Raw genomic sequence first — 15,634 nt, forward strand, 5'->3', positions numbered from 1 at the left:
AGGGAGACGAAAATTTAATTGTGATGGAGGTTGGAATTCAATAGTAGGAAAAGGAAGAAATGGTAGGTGAATATGAACTGGAGGGAAAGAAATGAAAGAGGAAGCCGCCTGGTAGAATTCTGTCCAGAGCACACTTTAATAATCACTAACACTTGGTTTAAAAATCATGAAAGAAGCAAGCAAATGGAAAAAAGAATTCTAAAAAAATTAATGTAACAGAAAATGTAAAATGACTAGAGAATAAATGCAAGGTTGTACAACAATGCATGACTTGTGGAAATGACTATGAAAATCAAAGAGGAACTCTATGAATATCAAGAGCTCAGATGACAAGTGAGTTCTGAGCACACAAGCAAAGCTGGATCAGTGAGAGGAATGTACAGAAGGGCCATCCAAGGAAAATGAACTTGACGGTAATATTTAGAAAGGGCAGAGGAAGTAAATGGAGATGAGAGGTATGATACTGCGATAAGAACTTGACAGAATACTGAAAGACCCAAGTCAAAACAAGACCCCTGGTGTGGAAGACTGTCCTTCAGAATTGCTGAAATCCTTGGGAGAGCCAGCCACAACAAAACTAGTCCACCTGGTGTGCAAAGATATACGAGACAGAAGAAATACCCTCAGACTTTAGGAAGTCAGCATCTAGGTGAAAACAAACTGTGTTCACACAAATACATCTTGTAGGCAGAATCTGTTTAAGCACCTGGGAATATTAACTACAGCCTCATCTTACAGTACATTTATTCACCGACAAATTTGCCGTCAACAATTCGTGCAGTTTACAAGAAATATTCACAAATATGATACTAAAAGAAAAATGATTCACACTTTCCTCCAGAGAATCTATCTTTGGCACAGACAGAAATGAAATATATACAGGGTGTGGTAGATAAGTAATGAGACTCAGTCTAGAAAAACAAATTTATTGATCCAATTTGTACAAAATGTTAATATTCTTCAAAGTACTCGCCTTGGGCATCGACACAACGTTGCCAGCGCGTTTTCCAAGCTTCATAGGCCCCACTGTAGTCCGTTTGAGTTATCCCAGTTAGTGCCTTCGTGACAGCACGTTGGATGTTCGGAATATCGTCGAAACGATGACCCTTCAGGCATCTTTTGACCTTCGGAAATAGGAAGAAATCAGGAGGACTCAAGTCAGGGCTGTATGGTGGCTGTGGCAAAACTTCAACTCCAATTCGGGTCAAGTCGGAGGTCACGAGGAACGCTGTGTGCGCCGGAGCGTTGTCGTGGTGGAGACGCCAGCGTTGAGCAAGGTCCTGTCGCTTCCGTTTGACGGCTCTGTGCAATTGCTGAAGGACTTCTTTGTAGAATTCGGCATTGACAGTCTTCCCCTGAGGGACAAACTCTTTGTGAATTAACCCCCGCTTGTCGAAAAACACAATCAGCATTGTCTTGATGCGGGACTTTGACATTCTTGCTTTCTTCGGCCGCGGGGATGCCGGTGTGTGCCACTCCGAGCTCTGGGCTTTCGTCTCCGGGTCGTACTGGAATGTCCACGATTCGTCGCCTGTTACTACGTTGTCTAAAAAGTGTGGATTATTTTCCAAATCATTCAACATCTCATGGCAAACGTCCACTCGTTGTTGCTTTTGTTCGGCGGTGAGCACTCGGGGAACCAATTTTGCGCAAACTTTCCTCATCATCAAATCTTGCGTAACAATTTGGCGAACCGTAAATTTATTCACGGAGACCTCATCGGCGATCATTTTGAGACTTAAACGACGGTCAGAGTCCAGGAGTTCTTTCACTTTGGCCACCGTTTCATCCACACGACTCGTTGAAGGGCATCCAGATCGTTCCATGTCTTCAACGGATTCCCTCCCGTTTTTAAATTCATTAAACCACCGGAACACTTGAGCTCTTGATAGGGAGTCTTCTTTGTAGGCCTCCGTAATCATAGCAAAAGTTTCTGAAGCAGTTTTGCCCAAGCGAAAGCAAAATTTGATTGCATACCGCTGTTCTATCGAGCGATCCATCTTCAGCGTTTTCACAAGTGTCACGGGCACACAAACAACGTAATACACGAAGCTCGACCCTCACTGCACCAGAGCTCAGACGCGACTGCGAACCGGTTCTATTGTTAGCTCAGATCCCCCACCACATGACGTACAGGTGGAGACCGCCCTGCGAGCGACTGGGGCGCCGCGCGGCGGCCAGTCTCATTACTTATCTACCACACCCTGTAGTTCTAAATTTATTTCATAATATTCCAATGGAACTAAATATTAACAGAAAGCAGAAGTGTTTTCAAACTGAGGTTAAAGTTATTCCTCCATAAAAACTACTTCTATACAATAAAAGAATTCTTGAACAGAAATAACTGTAAAAGGCCAGCATGTAGCTATATAACTATATATGTTTTTAATTGTTTTTGAAATTTATTATTCAATTAACAGATTCAACATCACACTTTGTATCACTGATATTTTCTTTAGAATTAATTATCTAAATATTATAGATACATAAATATGGAACCAACTAGCAAAATGTGTGCAAATTATTGAACTGATACACATATATGGTAGGAGGTCAGTTGGTCCTTGCATTGTCCAACATATTGGATGTTACGTGCTAGAAGTGACAGTTTTAATGACTACGTACCAGGGAAAAGTACACAGAATTATGAAAATCTGTCATTGTGTTGAGAACTTAACCTAAAAAGCTCAAAAGAGAGTATGGTAGCATGAGGGGAAGGGACATGGGTAAGATGTGGTTTGAAACACATACAAAAATGTCTTTGGTCCACTAAAATGGCCATCCTCATGTGGTTCTTAGTGAAAGTACACCTAAGCCTATAGCTGGCTGAATATTCTTGAATATTTTACTTCAGTTGCATATAGAGTTAACCACTGCATTAACGTGGTTTGCTTTGACTTTGTGTCATGCTGCCAAGAAGAAAGTTAATAAGCAATATGAATGGAATCTAACATTTTTGGATATCAGAGTATGTAAGGGAACTATAACCAGTATTTCAAAATTTGAGTACAGGAAAGGTCCTCTACAAGCTGATCATTGTATGGTTTATAACCTGGTTGCAAACTTAAATGAATACAAATGATGCCAAATCTCAGACTTACCCTCGATGTTCCAGTGTCTTAATGTTGAATCCAAGTGTTGGTGATATGGTATCTATCTCCTCACCATTAAATCTTTTAAGAATGGTTGTTTTGCCTGCATTGTCTAATCCCCTGAAGAAATGGCTAAGGTCATTTTCCATAAATAAATATACTTCTGACACAAAGAATTTCATACGAACAGGTCTCTGATTACAAAGTACATGATGTGTGTATATAACAACATATCACTGTTAAAAAATTGTTATACACATAATAATTTTCCATTAAAGGCTGTGTCAGCTATTAATATATATTTTTTCTCCCCGGAGTCATTCCATGTCAAATCAACACACTTTAAATAAAAATTTTACCTCACCCTCTTAGATTTTGCTGAAAGACTAAATTAAGAAAAATACCAAATTTCAATTTTTTACCTCAAACCATTCCTGAAACATGGTCATGTAAATTTTTCAAAACCTGGCCAAAATGTGTGAACAGACTTTTTTTAGCCCTAGGAGCTGCCCTAATTGAGCTAGAGAACTGTGAAAGGTGTCATTTTGCGGCATTTTTCATGCTCTTTCCAGTGATAGACAACAAAACATAGCTTCTATTTAATAAGTTTTTTCAAAATGGTAATTAATATTTTCATTTAATTTTTTTACAAAAAGTACATAATTGAAAATTTTCAAAATATTTCCATAACTACTTCATACTATTGTAAGTCACATGGCAAAATATAAATGTGGGATGATGATGGGATCATTGTTAAAAAAAATTATTCCGGACTCTTGTTTTTCACTAACAGCCCTAGTTTGACCAAACTGACCTTTAAGGTAGGACGTCAGTAGAGGACCGTATACATAGGGCTTGATGTCTGTACAATAATTCAGACACTGGAGCCATTGTTGAGATGATGCAGTCTGCATTGTTACCTTCTAAGGCTTTGTGTGCCTACAGCATTATTGTGCACTGTGGTTTTAGTGCAAATCAATTGTTACCTCTGTGTTGACCAGTCTGTATCTATTATATTTAATAGTTCATTTTCAAGTAAATCTGTACATTGAAGGACAGTTTATAAGTGGTTTTTGTATAAATATGGAACCAAGTAAAAAGTTCAGTGCTGTAAGAGTGCAGTGTTGTAATCCATTGAAGAAGTCAAATCATTTTATTAGAGACAGAAAAAAACTGAGAAATGTCACAACATGGATGCCCAAATTATTTCCTCAAATACCAAGTGGTGCCAAGATTTGTGATAAATGTAGGAAAGATGTAACCAAATTGAAAAATACACCAGAGCCCATCAGTGATGAAAGTGTTGAAGAAGAATCTTCTAGATCAGAGATAATCTTCCGAGACCAGGACCGTGACTACACTCCAACTTCAGTAGCCGTTAAAACATTTAACACTACACTTGAAGAACTAGGTGAGTACCGAATTGACAAGAGAAAACTAACATCTAGGCATTATGCCAAATCAAAAGTGAAGAAAATCTCATCAATGACACATAAACTTTTTGTTGCTCCTGAAACTTCTTCATCAGATACTGATACTGATGAATCCGTTCTTGAAAATCTTAAAAGAAACTTTAAAAATTCTATAAGCAGAGCAAAAAAACTAATGATTCTTACAAGTTTACCTGAAAAGTGGAGTGTCAGGAAAATAATGAGGGAATTTAATGCTCCTAATTACATTGTTTGGCAGTCCAAAAAAATTTTGAAAGAGAAAGGATTCATGGAAGGTCCAAACCCAAAACCAGGGAAGTGCTTACCAACAGAAACTGTCAAAACTGTACATTCATTTTATGAAAATGATGAAGTTAGCAGGGCAATGCCAGGTATTAAAGATTGTGTGACAATTACAGAAACAAGTGGAAATAAAACAAAAATATCAAAAAGACTTATTTTGTGTAACCTTAAAGAAGCAGGGCAATGCCAGGTATTAAAGATTGTGTGACAATTACAGAAACAAGTGGAAATAAAACAAAAGTATCAAAGAGACTTATTTTGTGTAACCTTAAAGAAGCTTACAAGCATTTTAAAGACAAGTTTCCTAACATAAAAATAGATTTCTCTAAATTTGCTGAGTTGAGATCAAAACATTGGTTATTAGCTGGCCAGAGTAGCACACACACTGTCTGCGTGTGCACAACTCACCAAAACATAAAATCAATGATAGAAAATGCCAAACTAAATACAGTAACAAACAGCAGCTTAAACAATTATAAGCAGTACATTGCAAAAATGCTTTGCAACCCATCATCAGTTGATTGCAACATGGAAAACTGTGAATACTGCCCAGGAGAAACTGTCATATGTAAAATTTTAAAAGACTCTTTTCATGAAAACTTAAACGAACAAGTTCAGTTCCGACAGTGGATGTCAGTTGACCGATGTAATCTGGAAATTGTTCAGAAAACTTCCCTGGGTTTGGGTTTGGACCTTCCATGAATCCTTTCTCTTTCAAAATTTTTTTGGACTGCAGAACAATGTAATTAGGAGCATTAAATTCCCTCATTATTTTCCTGACACTCCACTTTTCAGGTAAACTTGTAAGAATCATTAGGTTTTTTTGTAGTACGACGTCGACTTTGATTCGGCATGACTTCATTGCCAAGCAACAACAAACATCCCTTAACTCCACAAGAGAAAACCTTATGGAATCTGAATTTGTTGTAATATGTGATTTTTCAGAAAATTATAGTATAGTTCTACAGGATGAAGCTCAGAGTTTCCACTGGACAAGACAACAGATTACCATTCATCCTTTTGTTATATATTACAAACAGGAAGACAAAATTGAGCATATGAGCTTTGTCATTGTTTCTGATTGCCTGGAGCACAATACAACTGCGGTTTACACCTTTCAAAAGAAGCTAATTTCATATCTAACAAATAAATTTCAAAATATTCCAAAAAAGATATACTATTATTCTGACAGTTCTGCCGCTCAGTATAAAAATAAGAAAAACTTCCTGAACCTTTGCCTTCATGAGGAAGACTTCAACATAAAAGCTGAGTGGCACTTCTCAGCCACAGCACATGGGAAAGGGCCTTGTGATGGAGTAGAGGGTTCAGTAAAGAGACTGGCAGCTCGTGCAAGTTTGCAAAGGCCATACCAAAATTAGATCCAAACCTCACGAGATCTATTTGAGTCGGCAGTAGGCAATATCACAAATGTTGATTTTGCATATCCAGTCAAGAAGACTATGCTGCTTCAGAAATATTCTTAAAAAGCCGACTTGAAGAGGCATTGACAATCAAAGGAACACAGCAATTTCACGCTTTCATCAAAATTAATAGTCAAATATTTCTCAGGTGATATGCAGAGTTGGGAGAGGGAAGTAACTACATCACCAGACAAACTGAAGTTACAAGATGTATCAGGCTATGTCACCACTGTATATGGCAGAAACTGGTGGCTTGGGTACATTTTAGAAAAAAACGAAGAACTTGATGAAGTGAAAATAACTTTTCTTCATCCATGTGGACCAACTAAGCCATTCTCTTATCCTGCACATGCAGATGTCCTGTGGGTGTCAGTTGTGGACGGTCTCACAAAAGTGAATCCATTTACGCTGACAGAGAGAACATACATTCTTAATGAAAGTGATGTAAACCAAACCCAGTCAGCTTTATTAAAATGTAATATGTGAAGTTCCAAGACAATTTATTGGGAAACTGCTTTCAACTTGAAACTTAATTTTTGTCTCAGGTTACTGTTAATGTATATTTTATAGAAAGTTGTTTCAAAATTATTGTTAGTACCTATTGTGTAAAAATTTAGCTATGTACGGATAACTGTTACTCAAAAACAAGCATTACGTATTTAATTTGTTTAATAGTTCCATTTCAAACATCATGGACCAGAACTATTATGTAAATACTTGTACTTATTCATACTTTATTTCAGTTTATAGTTAAATGCTCAATTTCTTGTTTTTGTTATATCGGTTAATATACTGTTAGTGAAGTTGTATGAAATTAAAATAGGCAATCAACTTAATTATAAAATATGAATATAATAGAGGGAAACATTCCACGTGGGAAAAATATATCTAAAAAGAAAGATGATGAAACTTACCAAACAAAAGCGCTGGCAGGTCGATAGACACACAAACAAACACAAACATACACACAAAATTCTAGCTTTCGCAACCAATGGTTGCCTCGTCAGGAAAGAGGGAAGGAGAAGGAAAGACAAAAGGATATGGGTTTTAAGGGAGAGGGTAAGGAGTCATTCCAATCCCGGGAGCGGAAAGACTTACCTTAGGGGGAAAAAAGGACAGGTATACACTCGCGCACACACACACATATCCATCCACACATACACAGACACAAGCAGACATTTGTAAAGGCAAAGAGTTTGGCCCAAACTCTTTGCCTTTACAAATGTCTGCTTGTGTCTGTGTATGTGTGGATGGATATGTGTGTGTGTGTGCGCGAGTGTATACCTGTCCTTTTTTCCCCCTAAGGTAAGTCTTTCCGCTCCCGGGATTGGAATGACTCCTTACCCTCTCCCTTAAAACCCATATCCTTTTGTCTTTCCTTCTCCTTCCCTCTTTCCTGACGAGGCAACCATTGGTTGCGAAAGCTAGAATTTTGTGTGTATGTTTGTGTTTGTTTGTGTGTCTATCGACCTGCCAGCGCTTTTGTTTGGTAAGTTTCATCATCTTTCTTTTTAGATATAATTATAAAATATGCTGATTAGTTTTGGTTTAATAAGGCAATGTTTTGATATTTCTAATAGCCAACTTTTTTTACTTACCTTTCAGTATATTTTAAAGAAATTCCTGTTTGTTAAAGGTCAATTTGTTCAAACTAGGGCCGTTAGTGAAAAACAAGAGTCCGGAATAATTTTTTTTAACAATGAACCCATCATAATTCCAGATTTATATTTTGGCATGTGATTTACAATAGTATGAAGTAGTTATGGAAATATTTTGAAAATTTTCAATTATGTACTTTTTGTAAAAAAATTATAATTAAATCAAAATATTAATTAGTATTTTGTAAAAGGTTATTAAGTAGAAGCTATGTTTTGTTGTATATCCCTGGAAAGAGCATGCAAAATGACACCTTTCCCAGTTCTCTAGCTCAATTAGGGCAGCTCCTAGGACAATTTAAAAAAAGTCGATTCACACATTTTTGACTGGTTTTTGAAAAGTTTACATAGCCATATTTCAGGAATGGTTTGAGATAAAAAAAATTGAAATTTGGTATTTTTCTTAGTCTCAGTGCCCACTATAAGTATACCAACTTTCAGCAAAATCTAAGAGGGTGAGGTAAAATAGGTGTGTTGATTTGACATGGAATGACTCCCCAGATTCATCTGGCACAGGTCAACTGAAAACTACAGAACCAGCATTTGGATTTGATCTGAGGTGTAACAGTGTTGTCTTGTATGAAATCACTGTGGTGCAGCATCTTGCAGATTATGCTTGCAAATGGCATGTTGGAGTAAGAGGTGGCACACACTAGTATGGGATGTTTGGGTTCCTATATTGTTTGTGAATTATGTAAGTGTAGCACTGGCCTTAGTGTCACATGATAAGTATAAAGGGATTTGTTTTTATTGATTTGTCAGTGAGTTATTTTAATGTCACATGTTATTGGCTAGTGATTTGTTTTTGGTTTTGGGATTGTTAGTTAAGAATATTGTTAATGGTTTGAAACTTAATTTTTGTGGTTTTTGTTTGGTACTGGGTATGAATCATACAACGAAATTTACTAGTTGTTGGTTAAGGACCAGCCTGGCTTTATTTGTCAGATACTAGAGTTGTTTCTCATGATTTTGCAGTTTGGGTTGGTAGCTTGAGTTCATATTTAGTGGTTTACAGACTAGTTATTTTGGCTGGTTTGGTTTTAATAATAGTCATTTCTCCAGTAGTTGTGGTTTGTTGCCATTGTGAATTTCATTTGAACTACGTAGGCCAAGTGAAATTTCAGGTACCTTTTTTTTTTTGCAGGTTTTTGTTGGCCCATGGAATTCATTTGGCCTATGTAGATCAAGTGAAATTTCTAATACCAGGTTTTGGAGTTATGTGTGAGTTTTTGGTGTTATCGATATTGTTTGAGCTTCTCCTTCTCCCTATATACTGTAAAATATTTTTTAAAGATGAAGACTCTGAAGAATAGCCCTTACAATACCCTGCACACAGCAGCAAAGATTACAGCTTTTCAAAGGATTAGAATACCAGGTTAGATTATTTACAGATACCCCTGAGGCACATTAGGAATTGTCCTTCTCATGTTTCATCCAAGTGCAGTTTTCCACAAACCAATTCATTCTCACATGCAATAAGCTTTGTTGTTTTGAGTTAGGTTTGTAAAGGTGATTTCCCTTTCCCTTCCTTTGACATATGGGTATCATACCAATTGTGTAACCACATTGAGAGCATGATCAGCGAATGTCTATAAATCTTACTTTTTGTGTGTTTTGAATGAGTGGGGAATGAATAATTGTGCCAGACCATGGCATACTTTTTTCAAAAGATAACCACATAACGCATGAGCTTACCCTCAGGTCCATGAACTGATCATCATTAACCCATGAGACAAAACAATGGTATGAAATTTCATAGAGTACACAATATTTGGCCTACTGATCTTGGCCTGCACACCAGCACCTTTTCCTGCCAATTTCTAACACGGAAATTTCATAACCATTTTTCTAATCCCTTATCTCAGTGCCAATTGTCACTATGGTTTCGGTCTCTCAATTTCTGGCACGAGAAAACAGAAAACAAAAAAATGGTGATGAACGATAAAATGAAACTTCCTTCTTTCTCTACCTGTTAAGTGATTTCCTGGAAATTGATACAGGCACGGTTAAAGTACAATATCATGAGCTGTATGTGTGTTGACAAAATTGAAGTAATTATCACCCAATATGACTTACAGAAATATATTAATACAACAGAAACTCCTACAGTTTCAGAATGACAGCGTCGTTGGTGCCGAGTACGTAATTTATACCATACCACTCTCTTTTGGACCTGTCGCGTTTCAGTCAGTTCATTGGTGTACAATATGCAAGCTCAAACGGAAAGATGTATGGGTTCTTATTCTCAAAGCCTATCATCTGCATACACTGACGTTAAAACTACACTAAGTACTCTGCAATAATCAGAAAATAGGTAGAGGGCTTTCTGATGAAAAATTCACGAGGTAAATAAAGGATACAACATTAGTATTCTTATTTCCTTTTCTTTCATCTTCATTTTCTTCAACACGGTGAGAAGACCCATTACGGCTGTCAATCACAATTTCCCGGATGATTAAGTAAAATCCAATACTACTTTTCAAACTATTGTGTTCAACATACATAAACACGTCATTCAACTGTCCATGTGTCCGTCAAGTGTCAATAGTGTAAGAAGTTGGTATCTCTCAAGTATTCGATATGTATGTTAACAGCAGATAATGAGCGTGTTATCGTGTCATTTGGAATGAGATCCCTCTTGTAAGAACCATGATTTATTCTATTAAATATCACAGATGTTGCACACTAAACGTGAGGGTTGTATTTTGCAGTTTATTCATGCGTGTAAGCACTGATCGGAATTCGCATGTTGGCAGCACCCGCAAACAAAGGACTGAAATTTAGTTTAGTTGGATTGTTCGAGAAAGGGTTACGGGCTTTTCGCTCCTACAGAAAATTACAACTTTTTGGATGTTACAGTGTGATATTCATATGAAAAATGCTTGAGAAAATCTGGAAACTGTTGTCATACTGGTACCTACAGTATGAACTCGTTACGTGTATGTACGTTTTCGAGCCATGGGAAAAGAAGTTACTGAGTATCCTTTTTAGTGTTGGGTACAATAATAGTAGATAAGTACTTGGATGCTCGAAGCTTGTTGAAATTAAATTTAATACCTAAATTTGTGTTTGATATTTCCTTAACAGTTTATAAAGATGGGATGATTGTTCTCATTGTAGCACTTATTTGCTATTCGTCGTATGTTTATCTACCACATTACACAATGTCGCTGCTGGCACATTTCAGGATTTTTGACAGCAGTAGCTTAGGAGTTGACTATCACTACACAAGTAATAGGGATAGATAATTGGAACATTTCTATTAACAGTATTGAATAGACTGAGAAACAGATATCCATTGATGTCATGTACTGTTCATATTCCTTGTGATGCACCTTAACATTTGTAAATAATTAAAGTCTTGTATTTTTTATAAAGCATGTATCTATTGTTTTTTAAACCCAGTACCAGTCGCAACTGTATTATAATGTCGTGCACCCAAATGTTGGAAATGTATAATAATTGATGAGAGAGAAGAATGCTGTAGTTTATTAGATTACTAGAACTTGACAGGTGCTGATTATTTTGTACATAAGGCTGATAAGTAATTGATGTGTGTTAATATGTTGAGCCGTACTTAATGTTTCCTTTTTTTCTGAAAAGAAGGAAAATACGTAACACAGTGATTTAAACTCTTTATTTGTAAAAAGTTTTGTTACATACTGGTGATTTCTTAAGTTTTAAGTAAGATTGTAATGACGGTAATAACACTTAAGCAAAATTGTGCCAAGCTTCTCCTCAGTAATGAGAAAACTCAGTGAAGACTGGATCTATGTTTATATTCCATACAGTTATTTTGATTAGTAATTTGAAAATATGGGAGAATAATTCTCAAACGTAGTTGTACAATAATTCATTTACTAATTACAATCTTATATTTTTGAAGCCGCATTTGTTTCCAAAGCTAAAGTTTCTACTGTATCAACTTACAATAAAGAGTTTGATGAATGATTGCTTTATTTTATCCGAAAGTTCTTTCTCAGATTTACCTGTACATTAGTTGTGATATTTTTGTAAGTTATATACTTTGTTCATCATAAAATTAAAAAGTTTATATTTGATATTTTTGTTTGGTTGTGGTTCATGAAAAAGAGGGGAAAATTATACATACCTGCTTTATGTTGTTGAATTGGAGATGTGCTTTGTTGAAAAGTTTACTGGAGTTTCTTTTATGTTGCTGTTAGTAGTAGACTTATCAGGACTGTGTAGTGTTCAGTGTAGTACCTTTTGTGTGGTTGCTTTTATGATTTTCCATCATGCCTCAAAATTTACAATAACACATCACTTGCAGTTAATTTTTAGATTTTAAAAGTTGCAGAAAAGGCAGGGTTTACTTTTTAAACTTGGAAAATATTTTGCATTAATTCTGTTATTTTATTTTTGCTAATTTTTTAACTTAAAATATTCCAGTTATATAAAGGCTGCTCTCTTTCCTTTACATATTTAAGCAATGTTACTGAATGTCATATCACATAAAAGGCTGAGATTGTTACTGCAATTGATTTTTGTTAAGAAAAGACCCTTAAGACTTTGACTATCTTAAAGTAGCTTGGCTAGGTGACGAGTGCACCATTTATGTTTGAGTGCATTATATTGAAGACGAGGCATGAGGTGTGAGACTAGAGTTGGAGTACAGGAGAGAGAAGCTAGTGAGCTACCTTGTAGCATCCATTATCTGTATGCTAAAATTTCAGTAGACACAACCTAGGTCAGACATTTGTTTATGTACAGGTAGTATACTGAACTCATGCATGTAACAAACTTTGTACTAGATCTCGCGTGTTTTTACATATACTTTATGTACTGAATATGTGTGCTAGTAATATAAGATGTCTGCAGACTGTGGAAGCTATGATGGCAAAGTGAGAAAGTGAGTAGTAGGATTCATTGTGAGGATTGTAGTAAATTGTTTCACTGGGATGATTGTTCCGAGGAGGCCACCGAAAAAGCTACAGAGGCTGTTTCTTGGCACTACAAGATATGCAATGGTTATAGAGGATCAGGAAAGGAAGATCTGTGAACTTTAGTCGCAGTAGGAAGAAGCCAAGTACTACCTACAGAGAATGAAGGGAAGTGGTTTGGAACTAGCAGCTAGTAGGAGGAGAGCACAGTCTGACAGTTTTGTTGCAAGTTCCAGAAACAGATTGCTGCTGTCATAGTTGGGATGAGCCTCCAGCAGAAATATAGGTAGAAATGTGCAGCAGACTTTGCCCATGATGTGGATGATAGGAAAAAGAAAGTACTGCTACTTGGTAGTTGTCTTGCCAGAGAGTAAATAAGTAGTTAGATTATTAGATCACCAGCTTTTTCCAAGCCAACTGCAGGGCACAATCAGGTGAAAGAGTATTTTCATACAAGAATTTCACTGAAGATAATTGGGTAGTAATAGTGGGTAGGACAGGGAATACCTGGAGAGAGATCGTGCACTGACAGGTCGAGACCCAAAGAAAATAGCCCCTTAATTTGTGCCATGAATGAGCACCTATCAAGCTGTAAATGGTGCTGATGACTGCATCCGAGATGCAGAGTGCATTGTTGACAGTTGAGGATGTGAGATGAGGTTACACTAGGTCTCAATAGTATAGATTGGTGAACCGAATTGTAAGAGTGTAGGTGGGCCATGCATAGTAAAGTTCCTGTTGGCATTGGTAGGAAAAGTGGGCTTTTTATGTGATAGATCATGACAACAGGGTCCCCTGCCTGAAAAGTATCTCAACCCGTGTAGAGGAGCAAACTACACCGGAGAACACACATGCTCCAGTAATAGGAAAGAAGACAAATAATTGAACATACAAAGCAGAAATGTCCACAGAGTTATCAATCCTATTTCAATATTTGCAGCCTAAAATAAAGTACAGGCAGTGAAGTTGGTTTACAGACATCGAACACCAGTAGTATCTAGTACAGGTCACTGGTGTAAATACACTGAAATTGAGCGTGTAATATCACTAGAACTATCATAAAGAATGGGGGATTGTATGTTTGCATCAAAAATGGGATATCTCTTAAAGCCAGACAAGACCTGATCACAGTGTAGATAGAAATTTTGAAATGTCAGTCATTGAACTAACAAATCGTACATCAACAAAAAGCAATTTATTTCTGTGCACCACTCACCTAGTGGCAATGCGGACATATTTTTCAACAAATTGACTTAACCCTGGACAGTCACCAAGCGAGGTGGTGCAGTGGTTAGCACATAGGACTCGCATTCAGGAGTATGGTTCGAACCCATATCGGGCCATCCTGATTTAGGTTTTCTGTGATTTCTCTAAATTGCTTTAGGCAAATGCCAGGATGGTTCCTCTGAAAGGGCATGGCCAATTTCCTTCCCCGATCCAAGCTTCTCCTCCTCCTCTTAATTACCTAGTTTTCGATAGGACTAATCTCCTCCTCCTCCTCGACAGCTTTAGCTCCAGCAACTAACATTATCTTATAACATCATCTTGACATGTGTTATGGTTGAAATTGTGACAAGTGTCTAAACATTTTGAGCACTTTTGGCATTGCACAATGTTAAATGCTGTTATGAGGCTAACCAAAAATTCAACTTGGAGAAAATTGAATTGTGGTGGTGCTGCTGCTGCTGGTATCCCAGGCTGACCAGCTCAAAAGCCCACCAGAATGCATGGACCTAGATGTCAGCAGCTATGTTGCACTCCTAATATTTGCTAGCACTGCTGTAGCCACCTCGGCACTAAGTGCCCGTAGCCTGCCATAAAGTTAGCAGCGCAGGAGCTCGTATCTCAGTCATGTTTCTACTGCACTTTCATATTTTTCATTGTATTCAGTATTGCTTGGTTCCTGATATTGCTGCATCTAGGCTCTCGAATTGGTTCACTCTACAGACTTGCCATTCTGTCAAGTTGTCTTTGTAGTCTGTCCCCAACTGTCGTCGTCTTTCTGTGCTTTTCAGTGGTCTTATCTGAATACTGGTTCGAAGTTTCTTTCATTACCAGGTTGACAGATCTTGATGCCTCAGGATGTATCATATAAACTGATCCTTTCATTTGCTCACCTTATGACATAAATTTCTTTTTGCCCAATTTGATTCAGTACCATTCATTTGTTATTTGATCTACCCATTTACTCTTCAACATCCTTCTTGACTGAATTGTCTTTTGTCCATATTTCACTTCCACACAAGCCTACACTCCAAACAATTAATTTCCGAAAAAAATCTGCAAACACTTAAATTTAAATTCATAGTTTAGTCTTTTTCTTTTTCAGAGGTGCATTTTTGTTATTGCCAGTATGCTTTTTATATCTCCCCTTTCTGAGCTAGCATCAGTTTCTGCCCCAAACAGCAAAACAAATCAACTACTTTTAGTGTGTCATTTCATAATCTAATTCCCACAGCCTCACTTGATTTAATTCAGCTACATTCCATTACACTTAATTTACTGTTAGTGATGTCCATCTTATAATCGCCTTTCAAGACACTGTCCATTCTGCTCAACTGCTCTTCAAAGTCCTTTGCTGTCTCTGAGAATTACAGTGTCATCAGCAAACCTCAAGGTTTTTATTTTTTTCCTCCTTCAGCTCTAATCCGTTCTCCAAATTTTTCTTTGGTTTCCTTTACTGCTTGCTCAATGTAAAGGTTAAATAACAGCGGGAGTAGGCTACACCTCTGTCTAATGCTCTTCTCGACCACTGCTTCTGTTTCACACCACTCAACTCTTATAACTGAGTCTGGTTTCCGTAAAAGTTCTAAATAATCTTTCATTCCCTTT

At 37.0% G+C, this 15,634-nt stretch overlaps 2 protein-coding genes across 2 annotated transcripts in view; one reads left to right on the plus strand and one right to left on the minus strand.

Annotated features, from left to right (window-relative positions):
• LOC126481366 (ADP-ribosylation factor-like protein 2) overlaps positions 1 to 10,446 on the minus strand; it is a 106,827-nt gene extending 96,381 nt beyond the window's left edge. The window contains exons 1-2 of the mRNA XM_050105075.1: positions 10,262 to 10,446; positions 3,102 to 3,212 (exon numbers count right to left, since the gene is read on the minus strand). Coding sequence (XP_049961032.1) covers positions 3,102 to 3,212; positions 10,262 to 10,326 — 176 coding nt within the window. The 5' untranslated portion in view covers positions 10,327 to 10,446. The remainder of the gene's footprint in view (positions 1 to 3,101; positions 3,213 to 10,261) is intronic.
• Positions 10,447 to 10,664: 218 nt separating this feature from the next.
• Positions 10,665 to 11,852, plus strand: LOC126481367 (serine palmitoyltransferase small subunit A). Its single transcript, XM_050105076.1, has 2 exons — positions 10,665 to 10,879; positions 10,998 to 11,852. The coding sequence occupies exons 1-2, from the start codon at positions 10,780 to 10,782 to the stop codon at positions 11,147 to 11,149; spliced, it is 252 nt and encodes an 83-aa protein (XP_049961033.1). The 5' UTR covers positions 10,665 to 10,779; the 3' UTR covers positions 11,150 to 11,852.
• The last annotated feature ends 3,782 nt before the right edge of the window (positions 11,853 to 15,634 follow it).

This window comes from Schistocerca serialis, chromosome 5 (assembly GCF_023864345.2).
Source record: "Schistocerca serialis cubense isolate TAMUIC-IGC-003099 chromosome 5, iqSchSeri2.2, whole genome shotgun sequence".
Classification (NCBI taxonomy): Eukaryota; Metazoa; Arthropoda; class Insecta; order Orthoptera; family Acrididae; genus Schistocerca; species Schistocerca serialis.

Bases quoted from the DNA above. Each gene is read 5' to 3' on its own strand.
- LOC126481367 (XM_050105076.1), top strand. From the start codon at position 10,780: ATGCTTGAGAAAATCTGGAAACTGTTGTCATACTGGTACCTACAGTAT. The intron at 10,880-10,997 runs GTATCCTTTTTA...CAGTTTATAAAG, and splicing joins ATGGGAAAAGAAGTTACTGA to ATGGGATGATTGTTCTCATT.